General features: G+C 40.1%; 2 protein-coding genes across 4 annotated transcripts in view; both read right to left on the bottom strand.

Annotated features, from left to right (window-relative positions):
• The window catches only part of LOC117984634 (sodium/potassium-transporting ATPase subunit beta-2-like), a 176,072-nt gene that overhangs the window by 92,919 nt on the left and 68,801 nt on the right, over positions 1–14,352 (bottom strand). The gene's annotated exons all lie outside the window — the stretch shown is intronic.
• LOC117989483 (putative uncharacterized protein DDB_G0285119) lies at positions 2–14,173 on the bottom strand. Of its 3 annotated transcripts, XM_069500620.1 has the most exons (10): positions 13,741–14,173; positions 11,505–11,802; positions 9,720–9,797; positions 8,453–8,557; positions 6,389–6,443; positions 4,411–4,467; positions 4,013–4,073; positions 3,161–3,297; positions 1,976–2,365; positions 2–853 (listed from the first exon to the last, which is right to left on the bottom strand). In XM_069500620.1, the coding sequence occupies exons 1-10, from the start codon at positions 13,885–13,887 to the stop codon at positions 202–204; spliced, it is 1,980 nt and encodes a 659-aa protein (XP_069356721.1). In that variant the 5' UTR covers positions 13,888–14,173; the 3' UTR covers positions 2–201. The 3 variants fall into 3 exon arrangements, with proteins under 3 accessions (XP_069356721.1, XP_069356723.1, XP_069356726.1); XM_069500622.1 differs by lacking the exon at positions 4,411–4,467; XM_069500625.1 differs by lacking the exons at positions 3,161–3,297; positions 4,013–4,073.

The raw sequence follows: 14,352 nt of genomic DNA, 5'->3' as shown, positions 1-14,352 counted from the left end.
TCGGCCTCCGCGTGCGTCCCTCGCTGACCGCGTCACTGTTGCTGCTGTCGCTCCCGTTGTCATTGTGACTGTTGAGGCGTCTCCTGAGCGAGCTACTATTGCGACTGTCGCTAACGTAGCTACGCGTGTCGCGATTGGTATTAGTCATGTTTGACGTGTAGTTGTTATGGTCATAGCTGCTGTGATTGTAGAAGTAAACACTCATAAGTACCTGTTAAGCGGCTTTTCTTTATAAACAACAGCCTTCCTCGGCCTCCGCGTGCGTCCCTCGCTGACTGCGTCACTGTTGCTGCTGTCGCTCCCGTTGTCATTGTGACTGTTGAGGCGTCTCCTGAGCGAGCTACTATTGCGACTGTCGCTAACGTAGCTACACGTGTCGCGATTGGTATTAGTCATGTTTGACGTGTAGTTGTTATGGTCATAGCTGCTGTGATTGCCGTTACTGGAATTATTTTGACTGGTGTGATTGTCGTGACTGTTTGCTTGGTTATTGTCACTGCTGTTGACGTGATTGCTTTTGCTATGATCACCAGTGTGATTCGAATTATTCTCTCGAATTTTGGCTCGGCGATTGCCATGATTGCTATGATTCTCTCGGCTGGTGGAGGGATGATCGTCGTGATTATTTTTGCTATGATCACCAGTGTGATTCGGATGATTCTCTCGGTTTTTCGCTCGGCGATTTTCATTTTCGTCAGTGTGATTGCTGTTGGTGGGATTATTGTGATTGTCATGGTTACTATGAGTGTGATTGCTGTGATTCGGTTGCTTCTCTCTGCTGTTGGCTCGACTGAGCGTCCGTTCTCGCGACACGACTGAACAACATGGTTCTGGTTGGCCATTTCTCGTTTCCCTGAAATAAAATTTCTTTTTCAATCAATGTAAAACATTTTTTCTATTACCCTAATCAAATACTGAGGCAAATCTACTTTAGATGGAGTGGAGTTGATGTGTTCACTAGACCAATCATATCTGCTAAACACATTAGAGCCTCAATAGCTCAATCGGTAAAGGAGTGGACTGAAAAGCGAAAGGTCGACGATTCAAACCCCGCCCGTTGTATTGTCGTACCTACTCCTAGCACAAGCTTGACGCTTAGTTGGAGAGGAAAGGAGAATATTAGTCATTTAACATGGCTAATATTCTTTAAAAAAAAAACATTTCCGCCCGTCTCCGTTTTAGTAGATGCCAGGCTTAAAAGGCACTGTTTGACAAACTTTCACAAGTGATGAGGCGCAATATGTTAACATTAACCTCTTTAACATATGTATAGGGTTATATCTTTATGTCTGTCTCGATTAACTTTAGTTACAGAGAAAGAAGAAGAGACAGAAACCGCACTAGCTGCGTATTACGCTTATGGCTACGCATTTTTGAGATACGGTGTTATTCTCTGGGGAAACAGCACAAATGCCCATGATCTGTTTATACTACAAAAAAAAGTGCATACGCATACTAGTCAATATAAAAATTACAGACTCATGTCTACCTCATTTCAAAAAATTAAAAATTCTTACCCTACCTTCCATATATATCCTCGAAATATGCAAATTCGTAAAAAGAAATATACACTTATACACAAAAAAAGAAAACAAATCCCATCGATTTCCCGAAAGACATGCAAATAAATTAAACCTTCCGCAATCAAAATTAGTACCTCGAGTCCCTACGTAATGTCTATAAAGATATATAATAATTTACCAGACAAAATTCGTAACATAAACAATGAAAATAAATTCAACAAAATATTAAAAAACTTTTTATTAGGAAAGGGCTACTATGCCGTAAATGATTTCCTAAACGACGAACATAAAAATAAATAATAATATCGGTCTCCCTACTAAGGTCTAAGGACCAAATTGCGACCCAAACTGGGTGTCCATAATACTTTGTACATACTTAATGTGATGTAGTTTATGGAAATGCAATAAATGAAAATTGAAATTGAAATTGAAGTGCTAAAGATAATACTTACAATACTATAACACAAGCGTCCGTGGAACCATTAGGGCTTGGCGCATCGAATCGCCTCAGCGTTTGCGACGGAGTCAAATCCCTTAAATGCACTTGGCATACCGGCGACCCATCCGATGAGTGTCGCTTCGTAGACGAGCTTTCCCGCCGTTTCGGACTCTCTGGGGATCTTCTTTGTAATATTTTCTGCGCTTTCGGTTGCGTTTCGCCGAATTTCGACCTCTTCGGTGGTATCTCTGTGTGGTTGGGCTTTTGTTCGTTGCGACTAGGTCTTTTTGGAGTAATTTGGTCGAGATTCGGCCTTTTTGGCGGCGAAGCGTCGTTGCTAGAGTCTTCGTCGTCGGACAGACGCATCTTAGTGACCATTACTTTGAGGATGGGGGCGCAGGTACTAGAAATATAGCATACAAAATTAGTAAAAAAAAGATCTGTACCACTTTGGATTCTTATGATAGGTCACCATTTCAGAAAGCAGATTCTATGATGGCTGTGATTGTAACGGATATTGGCGGGATGATTGCCTTGATTACTTTTGCTACGATCACCAGTGCGATTCGGATGATTCTCTCGGTTTTTGACTCGGCGATTGTCATGTGATTGTGATTGCTGTTAGCGGGGTGATTGTCGTGATTACTGTCGCTGTGAATGTTATTATAACCAAAGGAAATACATTATGTTGTTCACAACACACCATAGTGTACAGATCGAAATTGTAGGAGAATGTACAGTGCGATAGGGTTAGGGGTAATAATAATTATTATTGGGATTAGAGTTCGCTTTTATTTGCTGGTTTTTCTCAGTTTGCTAAGCAGTGATACTTCGATCATGATCGAAGGTTACAGTACGCGACCGAAAGTAATGTACATGTAATATTTTATAATAAAATTCCACAAGCAATTTTAGACTTGCCTTTACACAAGTTTAAAAAATGTGTCAAAAGTATGCTCCTAAAAAAAAGCACATTATACAGTCGCAGACTATGTAAACGATAAAAAAGCTTGGATTTGACTCGCTCCAGCAATGCACGGGGCTGCAATGGCTTGTATAGTACGGTATAATAACATTGCAAATTGAAAAATTAAAAAGAGCAACCGCCGAGTTTCTCGCTGGTTCTTCTCGGTAGGAACGGCATTCCGAACCAGTGGTAAATTAAAACTACCTGACTATTATATGTACATTAGGGTACCTTTTCCGCCTGGCGGGTCGCGGGGAGAAGAGGGGCGAGAGCGCGACGCGCGGGCTGGCGGCACGCGGCGGCGACGCGCGTCTGCGGCGCCGCACCGTGGGCGTGAACTCGCACGCTACCGTGACCGACACCGGCCCCTCCACCAAAAAAAAATGAACATTGCAAGTTCGCGCTCACTGCGCTCTTGATTGATACTTAAGACCTTCCGAGACGGTCGAACATGCAGATTTTATTTTGTTTATTTGAAAGTAATCAACAGCGTAAATACATAATTATTATTTAAATTTAAATCTAGTTATAACAGCCTCAAAAGAGATTACTTAAGGGAGTGTGTGATTGCATGCATATTTAGATGTTAGCTACTTTATTTTACGATGATAGTTTCTTAATTCCTTTTTAAATTTATTGTTTGATAGGTAAAATAAGTCAAACTCAGCGAACTGATTGTTATAAGTACGACGTACCAAGCGTGGAATTATAGAATTTCTAGCATAATTTGAGTTAGATTTGGGAACATTTAGAAGGCGCGTGTGACGCGTTCTTAAAGGTTGAGCATTAAATGAAAAGGCTGAGAGTAAGCTAGGACAATCGATTGAGCCGGTTAAAATAGCTTGCAGTAGCTACATATCACATTGTTCCCTTCTATGCTCCAGTGAGTCGATACCGTAGTGAGTACACGCTTCCTCATAACTATTGACGTAGGCATCCGTTAAGAAAGAATTTTTAAAAATTCAACTCCTAAGGGGGTGAAATAGGGGTTTGAAATTTTGTAGTCCACGCGGACGTAGTCGCGAGCATAAGCTAGTTTTATATATTAAGATTAGTATTAGTATTAGTATGGATTCGACTAACCTCAGTGTTGTGTGCAGGTACGTCCAATAGCCAGCTTGGTCCTTCCAGAGGGTCTATAGGGCTGTTCAAACAAGAAAGCGTACATTCAGACGAGGACAGAGAGAGAGAAGAAGTTAATAGAATAGAATAGAATGTTTTTTTATTCATGTAAACTTTTTAAAAGTGCTTATGAATAGTCAGGTAGTTTTAATTTACCACTGGTTCGGAATGCCGTTCCTACCAAGAAGATTAATAGTTTAGAACTAAGGCTGAAGTTTATTAAGTATTGTATAGATGGAATAAAGTAAGTTCTTTTAAGTTGAGCCCATTAATTCTATTAATATGTATTGTAATTTTTAACTATGTATATTTATAATTCGTTATATTCTGTGAACTATAAGCTGATACATCTAATTCACCTTCGCGAAGTCTCCTCTTCAGATTCCATTTCTTCTTCCACAGTCTCAAGCCTTTGCCTGCAACATATACGGTGAAGTTTTATTGGTTGTCTTTCCGCGGCAGAACGATTCGCCCTCAGTAGTACTATCGAAATTTTGAGTTAAACTTAAAAAATAAAAATGTTTTTGTTTTGAAATAATTTAAACAAAAATCGACAACTCGAAAGTGTGAGAAACAATAGTAACTCCCTAGACGGAACGTGAATAGTAGGTAGGTACATCCACTCGAACTGCGCTGCCAATAAAGTGAAAAAGTTTAGAGCATAATAAGCTCTCGCGCGTTGTGATACGGCATAAACTAGCCTGCGCGCACGCGGTATCACGATTGGTTCGAGGTCTCATTCGATTTTTGTTTTTCTCGATTGTAAATTTGACATTTTTGACTCTAATATTTTTTTATAATTATAAATCGATTGTAATGCCAAGACAAAATTATTTCGCTTCGGGAAAACAACCATTAAAATTTCAGCGTGTATATCACATCACGACCTCCCTAGCGCAGTGGTGAGCTCTGTGGTCTTATTAGTGGGAGGTCCCGGGTCCGATTCCTGGCAGGGGTTTGGAATTTTATAATTTCTAAATTTCTGGTCTGGTCTGGTGGGAGGCTTCGGCCGTGGCTAGTTACCACTCTACCGGCAAAGCCGTGCCACCAAGCGATTTAGCGTTCCGGTACGATGCCGTGTAGAAACCAAAGGGGCATGGGTTTATTAAAAACTGCCATACCCCTTCCAGGTTAGCCTGCTATCATCTTAGACTACATCATCACTTATCATCAGGTGAGATTGCAGTCAACATAAAGCGAAAAAAAATTGAAAAGGTATAAACAAGATGAGCAATCGAAAAATGATAACTTAAGGTTATAAAATTATATAATGAATTTTAAAGATTTCAATTTTTTATGTTCAACAAATATTCGAAAAGCACGAAACTGTAGCCGCCATATTGAATTCCAACTGTGACGTCACATGGATTATTATAGTTGTAATGCATTTCACGGGAGAAGTGGCGAATGCTCGTGAGGCATATGACATCTGGGCAAAAGTATAACATATGGGCCTCATAAGAAAGCTCAGAGTCACTCAGCGGGCGATGGAGAGAGCTTGGAGTTTCTCTACGTGATCAAATCAGGAATGAGGAGATCCGTAGGAGAACTAGAGTAACCGACATAGCTCAACGGGTTGCGAAGCTGAAGTGGCAATGGGCAGGGCACATAGTTCGTACAACCGATAGACGTTGGGGTCCCAAAGTGTTGGAATGGCGACCTCGCAACGGAAGACCCCCTACTAGGTAGTAGGTAGGACGGACGACATCAGACGAGTCGCAGGGAGCCGCTGGATCCAGACAGCGCAAGACCGTGGCGTGTGGAAGTCCCTACAAGAGACCTATGTCCAGCAGTGGTCTATCGGTTGATGTTGATCGTGATAACCACGACCACTGTGCCAAGAGTGTTAAGACAAAGAAGAATGTATTTCACAAAGAAAACGTATATAAATCTGTATGACGTCATGACAGGATTTTGAAAAACGTAAATCCACGCGGACAAAGTCGCGGGCATCAGCTAGTAGGTAATAAATTACACTTTTTGAAAGTCCGTTGTTGCATTTGTAAGATGATATAGTGGTGATAATTTTTACGCCAACTTAAAAACTAAAGCTACGATGGTTCCAAACGCGCCCAAGTCTGAGAAGAGCCCACAACAAACTCAGCTAATACAAAGTAATAGGATTTGATAGAATGAGATTTTCCCACTAGATTACAACATGGGGTTATTCAAGGGGCGGACCAACAAATTCCTAAAAGGCCGGCAACGCATCGGCGGTTCCTCTGGTGCTGCAAATGTGAATAGGCGGCGGTAATCACTCAACATCAGGTGACCCGCCTGCTCGTTTGCTCGCTATCTTTATTAAAACAAAAAAAAATTGTCGCTGCCATAACTTACGACTGTTCGGAATCATCCCGACCTGACGTCGGCTCGTCCAATCTTTCACCGCTGCCTGTAACAATTATATATTTCTATTATAAATACTATCTGTCCCGGCTTACTCACGTGTGTAGTCGACGTTAGCCCGACTAGTTTCGAACCCATCCGGGGTCCTTTTTCAAGGGAGTCCGTCCGCGCACGCGCCGCGGTTTTGACTGCGGGACGCACGTGCCGCTGCCCGTAGAGCCCGTTGTGAGGGTGGCTGGGGTGGGGGGGGAGACAGCTGCCGATCGTCTCCCGACAGCCGCCAAAACCGCGGCGCGTGCGTGGACGCACTCCCTTGAAAAAGGACCCCGGATGGGTTCGAAACTAGTCGGGCTAACGTCGACCAAACACGTGAGTAAGCCGGGACAGATAGTATTTATAATGGAAATCACTCACGGTAGTTTAAACGCTAAAATATATATTTCTATTTTTTTATTGGCAAAACAGCATAGTTTACCACGCTGCCGGATAAGCAGACTTCACATACCCTTGAGAACATTATAGTAGGGGAGCCAAAGATGCTAAATAGGGATTTACTCGAGCGTCGTGGGATTGTAAAGATTAGGTGCTAAAAAGAAAAAAAGGTTATATGATGTAACCCCTTTCACTGGTGGGGAGAGCGCGTACGGGTTTTCAAAAATCTAAAAAAAGTCACAAAAAAATACTCGAGCGCTTTAGATATTAATAGTAGTATATAATGCGCCCCATGTGTTTTTTTATCGCAAAAATATTTATCTGCCAGTTTGCATGGTGGGGGTGGTCGTACGAAGGGGTAGAAGGGGGCGCTCCATCTTAGGGTGCATTATCATTTCCCACCAGATCTAATTGCAGCCAAGCGCGAGTCTATGAATTAAAAAAAAGAAAAAAGAAAATAGACCCAAAAACATTTATCGAGCGCGTCAGATATTGAGGGATGTTAAGTGAATCCTCAAGTAGCTCCTATTCAAAAAAAACCGGCCAAGAGTCAGGCTCGCGCAATGAGGGTTCCGTACCACAGTCGTATTTTTTCGACATTTTGCACGATAATTCAAAAACTATGATGCATAAAAATAAATAAAAATCTGTTTTAGAATTCACAGGTGAAGACCTTTCATATGACACCCCACTTGATATAGTTATCTCACTTCGAAAGTTGAAAATACTAATTATTAGTTCATGACCACAATTTAATTTTTTTTTTCATTAATTATTCATTATAATTTCATTATTCTAGATCAACTGGAAGTACCCTGTAGGTTTCTTGACAGACAGACAGACAGACAGACAACAAAGTGATCCTATAAGGGTTCCGTTTTTCCTTTTGAGGTACGGAATCCTAAAAACTGACGATTTGGACGCAACCAAAAGTCATGGCCGATATTTGAAACTTTGTGAGTCTCCCATTTCCTTAGGTCACGCTCAAAATTGTCAGATCAGTGAAATGCACACTTTTCTGCATCTAATTAACTTACCTTGTCTTAATCTGACGCGCTCGAGTAAATCCCACAATTCCCTCTTGGGGTAGCTTAGCGGTCAGAGCGTCAAGCGCGATCCCAGAAGACGCGGGTTCGAGTCCTGCCGGTCCGCAATTTTTGATATGTATTTAAAATATTTAGTCAGGGGTATAGTCCAGCATACCATAGAATTTTTTGGTAGAAAAGTCAAATTAATTTTAAGTTCATATTTAAAAGTATACGTCTTAAAAATAATAAAAGTCCCGCAAATTGCTATTACGCTGGAACCATGTCTCATTAACATCGAAATGACGTCATTTGGATTGCAACATGGGGTTGTTCAAGGGGCGGACCAACAAATTCATCAAAAAGGCCGGCAACGCATCGGCGGTTCCTCTGGTACTGCAAATGTTCATGGGCGGCGGTAATCACTTAACATCAGGTGACCCCGCCTGCTCGTTTGCTCGCTATCTCTATTTAAAAAAAAATATTTTTGACGTCAGCCGAAATAAAAATATACAATCAGCTCGAAACTTCTGACGTCACTAAAATTGCGGCGACGCGCATTATCAATTTGCGGGACTTATAGTCAGTAATATCTTGCCATCAGATGCCAAGTCGTCGGTGCTTTCATTAGCTTCCTCCGCATTCACTTCCCCGTTGGTAATGGCAAGCTCTGCATCAATACGAGTCAATGGGATAAACACATCTGTAAACATTTACACATTTTAATAATCTAAATCTAATCTAAATCAGCCTGTGCTGTCCCACGTGTGGGCAAAGGCCACCCGCACTCCGATCCTTCCACCATCTCCTATTTCGTGCCTCTTCAGGCCACGTAACTGTAAAGTTATCTAATTCATCACGCCAACGTCGCCTCGGCCGACCACGCTGGCGTTTATGATTCTGGGGCGTCCAAAAAGAAGCAGATTTTACCCAAAATCAAAATTTATAGTAGGAAAAGTTTATAGCAATGAAAATTCACATGCGTAAAAAATAACTTCTCACGCGCCATTTTAACTTTGTGTCAAATGTATGATTTTAGTAGTAAGGTGAACTGTACTTTTAATATGACAGTTGACACATAGATTTAAAATGGCGCGTGAGAAGTCATTTTGCATGGACTACACATTCATACTAATATTATAAATGCGAAAGTGTGTCTGTCTGTTTGTCTGCTAGCTTTTCACGGCTCAACCGTTCGACCGATTTTGACGAAATTTGGTACAGAGATAGCTTGCAACCCGGGGAAGGACATACGCTACTTTTTATCCCAGAAAATTTAAGAGTTCCCACAGGATTTTTAAGAACCTAAATCCATGCGGACGAAGTCGCGGGCATCATCTAGTCTGATATTTTTTTAGGGTTCCGTACCTCAAAAGGAAAAACGGAACCCTTATAGGATCACTTTGTTGTCTGTCTGTCTGTCTGTCTGTCTGTCTGTCTGTCCGTCTGTCTGTCAAGAAACCTACAGGGTACTTCCCGTTGACCTAGAATCATAGAATCATGAAATTTGGCAGGAAGGTGGGTCTTATAGCTGGCATTGGGGGAAAATCTGAAAACCGTGAATTTAGGGTTAGATCACACAAAAAAAATGAAATTGTGGTCATGAACTAATAATTAGTATTTTCAACTTTCGAAGTGAGTGACTATATCAAGTGGGGTGTCATATGAAAGGTCTTCACCTGTACATTCTAAAACAGATTTTTATTTATTTTTATGCATCATAGCTTTTGAATTATCGTGCAAAATGTCGAAAAAATACGACTGTAGAACGGAACCCTCATTGTGCGAGCCTGACTTGCACTTGTTTTTATTAATTTTTGTATGTACATTCAAGACATTAGTTAAGTAAATCATCTACATATTACCTTGCAACATATGCATGGGCACGGCCCGGGCTGACACACTCCTGTTGTTCTGATTAGGGTTTCTGTTAGACATTGTAGCTGGAATTCATACAAATTAAATTACACACGTCACAAATACAATAAGCGAGGTTTAAGACTAGCAAGAACTTCTTGCAAGTTATTCCGCAAGTACTTGCAGAATTGTTTAGACTTGCGGCAAGTCCAGCAAGTTACAAAAAATTTTTTACAAAAAGAATCAAAACCGGCTTCGATACACAAACACTAAAAATTGAAAAATAATTTAATTTATTACCGAATATAATATGTATACAAGAGTTAATATAGTACCATAATAATACTTTTTGGTGCCGGTGCCAATTAGCTTTAGCTGCGCGAATCGTCTAGACTTAATATTTTTATGAGACTCGAATCGAAGTCGGTTTTTATCTTTTTTGTAAAAAAAATTTATTTCACACACAATTTTTAGTGGCCCCATGGAATTATGCTATGACTGGTTAAAAATCTACTGTTTACTAAGCTATTACACTGATCGCGAGCAATTTACTCTTATCCGTTGAGGAGTTCCACTATCTATCTTCGAAGATGTTGATCAGATCTTCACTAAATTTAAATGGGACCAACTTTGAAGCAAAAAACCCTTTCAAACAAAAAAAGAATTTTCAAAATCGGTCCAGGCGTCTTCGAGTAATCGGGGAACATACATAAAAAAAAAAAAAATCCAACGAATTGAGAACCTCCTCCTTTTTTTGAAGTCGGTTAAAAACTTGCGGAAGTGAGCTTGACGTGATTGTTTACACGGTAGGAATACCTTGCGGAAGTCAACTACTGCAAGTTTTGTTGCTAATCTAAACCTCGCTATACAGTTTATATATATTATACATGTAAATATGATACATTTTAGTGAACACAATGTTGTACAGTACGCGGCAGAAAGTATTGTACATCAACATTTTGAAGCCTCAATACCTCAACGAGTAAAGGAGTGGACTGAAAACCGAAAGGTCGACGGTTCAAACCCTGCCCATTGCACTATTGTCGTACCTACTCCTAGCACAAGCTTTACGCTTAGTTGGAGAGGAAAGGGGAATATTAGTCATTTAACATGGCCAATATTCTTTATTTAAAAAAAAAAAAAAACATTTAGAAGGAGATTTGTAGAGCATTGTCCGACAAAACGTCGTATAGGTATGAGGGACAGAAACAACACTGTACAAAGCTGAAATGTCATTGTACTGGCTGATGTACATTACTTTCTGCCGCGTACTGTAAGTTGTAACAGACATAATGTAATCATGTTTTTGATACCTACTTTTGTCACTAAGGGTGAGATCTATTTCTATAGAGCACACTCTGACTTGGCTTAGACTTAAGACAGAGTTAAAACGAGACAAAGCTCTCACATAAATCTGCCGGCGATGGGTTGATCATGATGATCCGAAGTACCCTGTAGGTTTCTTGACAGACAGACAGGCAGGCAACAAAGTGATCCTATAAGGGATCCGTTTTTCTTTTTGAGGTACGGAACCCTAAAAATAAATACATAAGTGCACTTATTATAAGGATAAATAGTATTTATTTATATATATATATAAAAATGAGTCGCTAAATCTGTTGCTAATCGCATATCTCGAGAACAGCTGAACCAATTTTGAACTATTTTTTTACAATATTCCTTGACGTACAAGGATGGTACTTAAGGAGATTTTTTTTTTTAAACTGTTAGACGGTACGAAGTTCGCCAGGTCAGCTAGTATATTATTATAGTTATTATAAGGACAAACTTACGAGAATTATTAGGCTGCAGTGTCCTGCTGAGGGAAACCACCGGCTGAATATGTCTCCCGCCAATCAGCAGTGGGGGAACCCTGTTAATTTTCTCAGTAGTTGGGGTATTGCTCAAACTGCTCCACCGGGGCAACGCATACTCAAGCTCTTGTCTTCCTTGCATATACGACTTGGCAAGTTCCAACATCCTTGCGACTACACTTGACGCTTTAACTAGGTGCGACAGGGCTTCTTCACTTGCAGATTGCAGTTCTTTGTTAAGTTTTCTAGCGTGAGCTGATTCTGCATTTCGGAGTCTCTGAAAAATCAGAGAACACATCAGGCTGTGGATTTTTTTTAATAGACTAAGCAGCTTTCGCTAATTCGTCCATATAGACGTGCTTCGAGTTTTCCAAATGTTCGTCTAATCTATTCTTGAACTGGTTTTTTTTTTTTTTTTTATTTTATAAAAGGCTAGGTTCCTCTAACGTGATTAGAGACATTGTTTGCTAAATTTTGAATCTTCCATGCCAGTTCTCGCTTTTTTACTTCTCGCACTTTCATTCTTCATACCAGTTCTTTCTTTCATACATCCTCTTTCATACGACGGGTGGGTTCCCCTCCTATGCTAGACTATTTTTTAAAGGGGTTTTTATTATTTTTATTCTTTTATTTTATTTTAATCTTTAATACAATCTTGTTTACAATTTCTGTCTTATTATATATATACATTTTATATGACATTGAGTTTTTTCCCTATCGAAAGGAACAGAGCCATTTAATTTTCATCCATGTTAATTTGCGTATTCAACAATACTAAACAACATTGGGCCTTTTTATTTGGCTCTGTTCCTTTCGTTGACCTTTCAGCTTTGATGCAGAATAAACTTATACGTTTGCTTTGCATCAAAGCGTCTTTCCGGAGTGTCTGTTCCTCGGTCTCATGTTTCGTCTTGGCCTCCAGGTATTCTTCGACTACCTTTGAACGTCGGATCGATGCCGCACGCCGGATCCTCCTCTTTCCGGTGGCCACCTCACGCTTCAACTTCGCCAACTCCTCTGACCACCACGGCAGCGTGAATGTATATTTTCTCCCAATTTTGGGAATTGCATGTTCGCTCGCTTCGGTCAGTGACTGTATAATTTCGTGTATACTATGATCTAGTTGTGTAGCTGTAGTGGTGTTTTGAATGTGTGTGACTGTAATGTTTTTGGTTTGCAAAATTTGGCCCGGTTTCTCATGAAACTGGGTCCAATTGGCTTTCCGTGTGTTATATGTTCGTGTTGTGTGCTTGATGTAGTTATATCTGACACGTTTTAGATGTAGTTTAAAATAGATGCCGTTGTGGTCCACATTAAAAACAATTTTTACGGCCATCACGGTACCCTCCCCGTTGTCAGCGCTTTGGAAGACCCTGGTCCCCGTCCGACCCGAAACCCTGCCCTCTCTTCCGACATATGGTTCCTGCACCAGCGCCACCTGAGCTCCGCATTTCTCCGACTCGAGCAGCAGCTCGTTAAGTGCTAGTTTGTTTTTTGTTATCTTGAACTGGTTAACAGAACTTGACATAACCACATCCTTAGGCAATGTGAACAACTCTGTTGGTCAGAAAGTGTTTTAATGGGTTTGATGATGGCAATTGATATTGTAGCTTCATATCATGTCCCCTAAATCTAGGAATGCGCCTTCTCTATGTCTACTGCTGAACATACGCCTTCACTGTCTACAGTCTATACAAGGTGCATACTGTCACCAGTCTGGTGGTGATAGATGCAGTATGCACCTTGTGTAGACTGTATTTCCTTGATGCACTGGTGAACGAGATTTCACTATCACTTAACTAATTTAAAAAAAGAATATTCTGTTCTAAAACTAGCTGATGCCCGCGATATTGTCCGCGTGGATTTAGGTTTTTAAAAATACTGTGAGAACTCGTTGATTTTCAACTATCCCTATGCCAAAAGTCAAGTCGATTGGCTGTTAAGTTAGAGTGTGAAGGAAGGACAAACAAACAAACAAAACAAACACTTTCGGATTTATAATATTAGTATAGATATAAAAAACAGCAATCCGCGACGTCTGTTTGATTTGATTTGATTGTCGGCATTTTAATGCGGTAACACGGCGTTAAGACGTTTCATAAAAAGTTAAAGTATCAATTATTAGCGATAACACACATTCAACGTGGATGAAATCGTACGCAACTGCTAGTAATGCAAATTGCAATAAGAACATTGGAGATCGTTGCACACTTACAGAAAGTTTGAGCCTTAATTCGTTGACCTCCTTCATGAGTTCGAGTTTTTCGTTTTCCTTTTGGGCGGCCGTCATTTTCCAATGCTGCATTGCTTTAACCATCTCATTATTTTGATCCCGAAGATCATGATCCTCTGAATCCGCCATTATGAGGTTAATACACTACAAAGAACGTACGTACTACGTACATAAAACAGTTAAATTATATTAAAATGCAAATTTCACATTAACAACAATCCCGTTTTTCAAAACAATATGACAAAAAACTTGGATCTTGGATGAATACAAAAAATTATAAATTAAATGCATATGAAATGGCAATAATTGACAATCACGACAGACGTTTTTCTTTTATTTTTTGTTTTTATTTTGGACTCATAGAGTATAGATTTTACTACGTATAACGTACTAGTAGGTACATCCCACGAATTTTTACTAAAACCGAATTTAGTAGGTACTTAAGGATATCACCGAAAGAAAAAAAAAAATTCGACGAATTGAGAACCTCCTCCTTTTTTTGAAGTCGGTTAAAAATAGACTCTATACCTACAATGTGATAAAAGTTATTTTCCTATGACATAATCCACTGGAGAAATCGTGCCGAGCGAGAGC

The sequence above is a fragment of the Maniola hyperantus genome, chromosome 1 (genome assembly GCF_902806685.2).
Source record: "Maniola hyperantus chromosome 1, iAphHyp1.2, whole genome shotgun sequence".
NCBI lineage: Eukaryota > Metazoa > Arthropoda > Insecta > Lepidoptera > Nymphalidae > Maniola > Maniola hyperantus.
The sequence above is the reverse complement of the archived record's forward strand: the minus strand, read 5'-3'. Positions and strand labels throughout refer to the sequence as shown.